This window comes from Carassius carassius, chromosome 48 (assembly GCF_963082965.1).
Source record: "Carassius carassius chromosome 48, fCarCar2.1, whole genome shotgun sequence".
NCBI classification, from domain to species: Eukaryota; Metazoa; Chordata; class Actinopteri; order Cypriniformes; family Cyprinidae; genus Carassius; species Carassius carassius.
Window position 1 is genome coordinate 8196904 of NC_081802.1, and position 8760 is coordinate 8205663.

At 37.3% G+C, this 8760-nt stretch overlaps 1 protein-coding gene across 1 annotated transcript; it reads left to right on the forward strand.

Moving 5' to 3' along the window:
• Window positions 1-1906: 1906 nt before the first annotated feature.
• Window positions 1907-8232, forward strand: tal1 (T-cell acute lymphocytic leukemia 1). The gene is given in 5 exon segments (XM_059544009.1): window positions 1907-2037; window positions 3522-4104; window positions 5240-5331; window positions 6497-6853; window positions 6856-8232. Coding segments are annotated over 4 exon segments (1008 nt in total). The 5' UTR covers window positions 1907-2037; window positions 3522-3640; the 3' UTR covers window positions 6951-8232.
• The last annotated feature ends 528 nt before the right edge of the window (window positions 8233-8760 follow it).

Below are 8760 nucleotides of genomic sequence, written 5' to 3' on the forward strand. Positions count from 1 at the left end.
GTTCATGGGGAAGAGATGTGGCTTTCCCGAACATTTAGTCGTATAAAAGTTTTAAGAACTCATGGAGAACTTACCTTGAGTGTGAAGGGTCGATTTGAGTCCACCACGAGAAGGAGAGAGTTAGTCTGCATCTTGAATGGTTAAATGTCATGTCCTTGGCCTGGGTGTTTATTACCACCTGGAAATAATGCGAGTAGATTTAGAGCAGATTTATATTGGATGGAGCAAACAAGCTTGTCATGGGAGGAAGCTGTCTTGGTGGTAGTGTCTGCCAGACAGCTCTAGTACACCCAGTGGCTCTCATCCCTGTCTGACGGATGAACCCGGGGTCGCTGGCTCACTGATACCGTCTTATCACACTCCGCAAGGTGCTCCTTAGAGCTTTACACCAAATCCTGGCGAGTCTTGCGGGGGCATCCATCCCAAAATCACTCCAGATCCGTGGCAATGAACTAACAAAGGCCCGAGATCAAAGGCTGTCAGATGATGGAGCTGATTTCCCACATATTATTATTCTGCGTCTATTTCATTCATTCATTCATGACGATATATTATCAGCTGTCTGCATTCTCCTCTATACCTGACACCCCTTTCCAGTGTTGACAATTACGTTTATCTGTGCTAATGTTGACAACGATGATGACCAACTAATGGGCTTTATATCTCCATCATCATCGAAACATCTTCAGTACTACACGCAAACATGTGCACATAACTGCAGAGAAAAACATTTGAGAGACTAAATTATGATGCAATTCTACCATAGTTTCTTTTGAAATGCTTCTGAATATAAGTGCAACATTAGGCTACAAATATAGTAGATAGGCTAAGTGACGTTTTTATAGTCTATTATTATATTAACTGTCACTATAATTTATTAATTATATATTAAATAAATTATAATTATTATATCGAATATCAAGGATGCACCTGATATTTTAGCTCATAACAATTGTTTTGTTAAAGCCAGTATTAGCCTATATATTACATGTTTTAATTGTAGCTATGTAAAAATAATATATAACATTTTAAATTTTACATACATAGGCCTACATTTTAAAAAAGTATTCAAAGCTCCAATTTACAATTTTACACGTGCACTAATGTATCAAAACATTATAAACAAGTTATTAAATTTTTGAATTTTAAAGAGCCTAAATATCAAACATTTGCTTACATATGGTCCAATTCTGCTCGATTTTAACAATGCTGAAGTTGTTCACACAAAAAAGTATATATATATATATATATATATTATGCATCCTCAATTATTACATTTATTTGTTCTTTTCTAAAGCATTTGTGAAGATGTGTACCTAAATGAGGACTAAATAAATGCGAAGAATTAAATCAACGTAATCATTAACATATCGCCATTATTATTTTTGTTCATTCTTGGGTTGGCCAAAAATAAAGTAGAATTCGCAATACTCAGCTTTTGCAGTTTGTGTATCCTGTCGAACATGTTTTTCTCAGTGAGTGAGGGTTATGTAGCCTACATAATTTCCAGCTTCATCTGAACGCCCGAAAACGCTGAAATGTGTAAAACACAACAGCCGCTAATGGTACTTTTCAACCCTACATCCCCAGCTGATATCACTGAAAATGTGTTACTTTTGGCCGCATAATTAATTTCTGAGCCCCGAAGCAGTTCAACAATATTACGCGTTCGTTTTTTCCCCCCTCAATCTGCTGAGTTATTTTTTTTTATGCATATCCATTCAAAATATAAGTCTATATTTTTCTCTTCACATTTGCCCTCGATAAAAAGCAAAATAATAATGAATCATTTCATAAATAATGGGTTTAGGGGCTTATCAACCGCGCGGTGGCCGTCACTGCGCTCTTATCTCGCCTGGCCACATTGCGCCCGTGTTCCGCTCCCCATACAGAGAAGCGCGCGCTGGACGTGATGTGGAATTATATAGACCTCACTTCCAGTTCCACACAGCACTTCAGTGCATCTAAAACCTCAGACATGGATGACCCACCACAAAATGGCTCCATGCACACACTAACATCCACCGCACGACGACGGTAAGAGGTGTATATTGGTGTTTCTGCGCTCCTTTGATACAAATGCAGCTCATAATTAGGCTTTCTATCGAAGCCAGATGATTAATATGAGGTCAGGTATGATTTATATATTTTATTTTTTGTTGTTTACGGTCTTGGAGCAAATAGGCCCTGGAGCCTGCACAAGGCAGATGTCGATTTGGCATTTATTTTATTAATAACGCGCGTTTTAGACATAATCGTTTAATCTAAAATTACGTAATTCGATTCCTTTCGATTCGGTTTTCCATATAAAATGCAATTTCGTTCTTTTCCGTTCAGTGCTTAAAATAACAGCCACCAGAACCCCATTAATAAATGGACGGGACTCATCGATATTTCATTCCTAAACTAAAATTCACTTTTATTTTATTTATATCCTAATCAACATGGATTATTTATTTTTCAAGTTTGTTGACATTCACGTGTCGAATTATTAGTCTATCTGAGACCGTGCAAATAGCCTCTGTTTATTATCTGAGCAAATATAAGCACTTGCATATATTATAAATACATTATTAAATAGCTATATAGAGTAAACCGAAAGACGTAGGCCTAAATGTTAAAGTGTGTCTAAATTGGGTATGATGTAGCCTATTAATAATGATCATGTAGCATATTTACACACAAAAATAAACATTATTAAAAGTAGATGACACTGGATTCTCTGTGAAGGAAAATATCACAAAACTAATAGGCCTATTATCGTGCTTCAATCTTAGAATTTTTTTTTTTTTTTGCGACGACGAAATTGCATTATAAACAATCAGTCAACTACGAAAAAGTTAAAAGCTCTTTTAGTATCTATAATATTGAAAACGAGACAAAAATGCCCAAAAATTTACGCAAATCCTTGATAAAAAAAAATGAAAAGACATAAACAAAAAACGCGTACTTCTAAATAAATTAAGATACCATATTGAGAGTAACATCACATAAAAAAATAGGCTAATATAAATTTATATTGAAATATACGAAATTGTATTAAAAAATAATAATAATAATACTAATATGCAGATCATATTCTGTTGAAATGTAGAACAATGTTAGCCGAAGATAAGCTCTTTCCCGACCAAGACACCATGACACGCTTATCTCCAGATACCATGAGCAGAATGATGATATGACAGACCAAGGTCAGCTCGAGACGAGAGAGACAGAGAGAAAAACACTAAACACACACACACACACACACACACACACACACATACACACACCGTAAAACAGATCTGATCAAAAACCTGAAATGCATCATGTGTCTCATTTGAGTTTGTAGGCTACATTTAAGCAACTTGCTTGCTTGATCCGGCCTTTGCCTGGCTCCAGCAGCTGAGTGAGACACACATGACACGTGCTGTCACAGAGCTGCATTACTGTACACTGTCAGTGTTTCCAGTCAAGCGCGCGCTCAGGACAGAAAGGATGCGCGTAATATTCCACTCAATCAAAGGTGTGTTCTTTCACAGGTGACCCCCGATGAGAAGCTAAACAGCCGCTGGATTGGTTGGGAATTACAATTTCCTTTGGATACCACTATATATCTAAGCTTGTGGGGAAACCCGCTCGTTTGCATTTTGACTGAAGAATGATGGAAAAACTGAAATCCGAGCAATTTCCGCTCAGCCCGAGCACGGAGGGCTGCGGATCTCCCCCGCGCGACACCGCGCCCGAGAAGGGAGATGCATGCGGGAAACAGGAAGGCACGAAGAAGGAGACGGGAGAGCATCACCTCCCCCAGGAGCGCTGCATCCTTAATGGAGTCGCCAAGGAAACGGCTCACCACGCCACCGAGCTAAAAAAGGAAGTGAGAGTGATCGAGCTGTCCAGGAGAGGAGGGAGCGCGGATATAAAAAGCAGAGAGCTCAAGGCAGACATCAGCCATAAGGTGCAGACCACCGAGCTGTGCAGACCACCGATCCCACTGCCGCTGCCCCCCAGAGACCCGCTGAGCGACACTCGAATGGTGCAGTTGAGTCCGCCCGCTTTCCCTCTCCCGGCGCGAGCGATGCTCTACAGCAACATGACCCCACCGCTCACCACTATTAACAGGTAACGAACACTTTCACACAGCGTGCAAAGTAAAAATAAATACTTACATTTAAATATTTGTTGCTAAACAGATGCATAAAGCCTAATGAATTTGCACGATAACATTCATAACTATCTTAAAATCTTTAATTTCTCGTTTTTTTTTTCATTTTCTTACACTTTAGCCTAAGATAACCTTTAAATATTCTTTATTTTACTTCACCTGAAATAAACGGTAGACTACACTAATGCTATCGAAGCCTATACAGTTAGTTGCAATTTAGCCTATTAAATTTATATTAAATGATCCTGAAACTTCATAATTATATAAACAAAAAAAGACCCTTTTATCTTTTTCTGCATTATTCATTTATTATTATTATTTATTTTATCAGTTTTCATCTTCTCCTTGTCTAATAAAAGAATGAGTTAAATATAATGCACTAAAATGTATAGATATTTCTATTTTTCGTTCTTACTTCTATTCTATTCTATTCTATTCTATTGACTATATTAAATGTAAACACTTCATTTTCTCCATCAGCAATGTAATGTTAAAGATAAATCTAATGCATTAAAATTTATTTTAATACACTAAGTGTTTAATTTCTCATTTTCAAAGACATTTGATCTTAGACTATGTAATATAATGCATTCTAATATTTTTTTTTCTACGCATTTCTTTCAAGCTTTTTCCATTGCAATCTAACACTTTAGCATTTAAGTGCTTTCTCATTTTAAAGACATATCTTGGAATAAGTCAAAGATAAATACAATGCATTAAAATGTATTTTTAATATGCACGTTTTTCTAAGCCTATTCTGTTCTATTTATGTGTTTAAGTGCTTTCTTATTTTTAAAGGCATTTTATGTGAGAATCAAAGAAAAATATAATGGATTAAAATGTATTTTTATTATGCAGTTTTTTTTAGCCTATTCTTTTGATTTATTTATTATTTAAGTGCTTTCTTATTTTTAAATGCATTTTATGTTGGAATATGTCAAAGATAAATATAATGCATTAAAATTTATTTTTATATACACTTTTTATTCTCTAAGCTATTTCTATTCTGTTCTGTTTTGTTCAATGACATTTGAAGCATTTTTCGTCTTTCCAGTTTCTTAAATCTCATGTTTCATGTGTGTTTGTCCTCAGTGGTTTTGCTGGAGAAGCGGATCAGTATGGGATGTATCCCAGCAGTCGAGTGAAACGCAGACCTGCACCTTATGAGGTTGAAATCAACGATGGTAGGAGCATTTTAGATCTTTCTAAGTATGGTAAGCCACTCTTTGGCTGTGCTTTTCTCTTTCATCTCATGATTTCCCATCCATCATCTCAGTCTTATTCTCTCCGTCTAAAACAACACCATGCACCAAACAAGCTTGCTTTAGTATGAGAAAATATTTTGTAATAAAGAATATACAAAATTAAAATGATAAATTCAAACTTCATGATGTCTTTATCTGGTACAATTACTTTGTGTGACTTAAAATCTTTTTAAAATGAATCCTTCATTTTCTAACTAACTTCTAATTTTGAATTTTTCATGCATTTTAATTTAACATATTTTCGTGACAAGGAATGTCACAATTGCATTTGCAAAAAAAAATTAAAAAAATTAAAATTAATATTATTTATCTAAAGTGACGATTTCCATAATGTCAGTAACTTTGCATCCCAAACAAATCATACAATAATGTTGTGAAACAAATAAGATTTAAGACACAAATCAGGCATGTAAGAGTGAGAGAAAAAAGTGGTTATATTTGCCAATAAAAACCACCATCCTCCGAAAAAAATTAATGTATGCAATGGAGAGATAGAGGCTAGTTGCCTATAAAAATTCAAATATGAGTCAAAGTGTTTGGCTGCATGTACTGAGACAGAAATGCAGGATTCTAATGAGCCGAAAATGGCAAATGCGCAACACAATATGTTCATATATGATATAGAAGAGCATGAAAGGTAACACTACCCTAACCGCCATTTCAAAAACGCTTTAAATTATTCCTTAACTCAAGAGGTTGGGAATCCATTTAACTAAGTGTAATTATATGAAGTCAGTGGTGCATCAGGCAAAGTGAAGCATTGATAGTCCCGTTCCAACAGAGCTGTCGAGGATGAGAAATGGCCCTGAATAATTGAATGTAAAATGCCATAGATAATAGAAAGGTTAATTAATTCTTGGCTAAATATGGGGAGATAAAAAGCTAATCTATCAGTGAGAAGTGAGTGAACACCTTAGGTGTGTTCACAAGGAAACCACTGTTAAAGCACTCAACCGCGTCACTGATTTGTTACGAACAAGGACTCACCCTCTGAAGTAAAAAATAATAATAATGCAGATTGTGACACCACAAACCACTGGGAAAGAGTATAACCTGACTATAGGCTACTTCCTTTGCTTTGCAGGTTCACAGCCCAAAATCGTACGACGGATTTTCACCAACAGTCGCGAGCGCTGGAGGCAGCAGAACGTTAACGGTGCCTTCGCCGAGCTGCGAAAGCTCATCCCCACCCATCCTCCTGACAAGAAGCTCAGCAAAAACGAGATCCTCCGCCTGGCCATGAAGTACATTAACTTCCTGGCCAAACTCCTCAACGACCAGGACGACATGGTGGGCGGCGAAGCCCCCGCCCGTGCCACCCGAGATGCCACCCTGGCTCGGGATGACCTCCTTCAGGAGATGCTGAGCCCAAACTCCAGCTGTGGGAGCCTGCTGGATGGGGACGCTAGTCCGGAGAGCTTTACCGAAGATCAGGACTCATCGGTGGAGTCCAGGTCTTCGGCAAGGGGACTGCACCATTCCAGCCTCCCGCTAGACGGAAACGCTCAGCGATGACTGATTTGGCATTGGCGGACTGATTTCTAGAGCCCCGGGTTTGACAGGGCGCAGTGCTTCATGGACCTCAACTAGCGTATGTTCATGTTGTGTGCAAGCATATTCCTACGTATGACTTTCTGTTAAGCTCTTCTCTTCGCACTTCGACGCTAAGGTGCCCTCTGCGGTGAGACGCTGATACGGGGAAAAACGTCAGGTCGATTTTTAGTCCAAAATCAGTTGCCTAGGCAGGAATTGTTGATCGCCACCTGGAAAGAAAAAGAAAACAGATTGAATGGTACCCACATCTCATCAGGTACACCACTAGGAAGGACGGTATTGGAAACAGCTGGACTTTTAAAACAAAACGAAAAAAGAGCATTTGAAGCAAGAAAGGGAATAGTTCACAGCCAAAACAGACAATTTTGGCATCATTTACTCAACCTCATATCATTCCAAATGTGAGTTCTTATTTTCGACGGATCCCAGAAAAAGAAAATCGGAAGAACCTTACAATGAAAGTCATTGGGGTCCAACGTCTTCGTTTTTGGACCCAACTGACTTCCATTGTTCTTCAAAATATCTTTACAAAATAGAAAGTCCTATAGGTTTGGAGTGACATGAGGGTGAGTAAATGATCGTCATTATTACAAAAACATGATTATGGACGCCCCGGCTTTGGCTTTGTGCAACATCTTTTAGACAAACACTGGGAATTTGAATTGGTTATGACCTTTATTTTAAATCTTACCAATGTCAGTGGCAATAGCAACAAAATGCTATTTGGAAAAAAACACCATTTTATAAATGGTTTTTCGGTATTATTTTCAAACCCACACACATACATGAAAAAAGGTGGAGGAGGTACAAGAGCGTGTACATAGAGCGGGATAATGTTGTGTGACCCTTGTTCCTTTAGACTGTTCTTTTGCATTGTGATCATGGTACACCATTTATTCACATCCCCATTTCACTTTCATTTATTCGTTCATTTCTTTGGCTCAAACACCCCTCCAACCCGACCATTTTCGCAATGATGCATTCATCGAGTAACATTCTGTCACTTTATTTGACTTGTATGAACTTGATCTGCTTTTTAGCAGAGGATTGAGTAACCAGTCTTGGTACCTTTAAGTCTTTTATTGGGTATTAAACGAGCAAACAAACAAACAAACAAAAAATGATTATTTTAATGTGATATTTAGTAGAAAGACCTTTGTTGTAAGGTGAAAATCTATCTATGAACATATGCAATGTTATATCACACAAAGTTTCTATAAAAACCCACAAAAATAAAAAACAAACCTGAAAATGTGTGCTATTCTTCTGAAAAAAAAATAAAAAATGCTGAATATAGTGTATGAGTGTCCAAACAGAGTGCTTGTCTGCTGGACATTATGTTCGTATTGTCAAATGTCTGAATTATAATCTTTTCTGTTGCCATGACAACTGTAAAGGTGGAGAAGGAAAAAATATCCAGTGGAGCGTTTTACGAAGTGTCAAAAAAAAAAAAACAGCAGCGGGATTAAAGAGAAAAAATAAAGGGAATGAGAAATATGAAAATACTGTCAAATCACTCACGCGAGTCGGTAGAATACAATGTATTTTCATGTAAGGAACAAAATGTTAAATCCCTGACATGAAAAATAAATACAGTGGGATGTGATAACAAGAAAATACCTTTAACAAGATTTAGATTCAGCCATCTAAAACATATACTGCAGGCGCTTAATACTACAAAAACGTGGATATGCCCTGTTCAGAAAAAGCCTGTTATTTTAAGATTCTGAGGGTGTGAGGACAGTCAGGGTCATAGCAGGGCGTACATGGGTGTCTGAACCCTGGGAATATGAC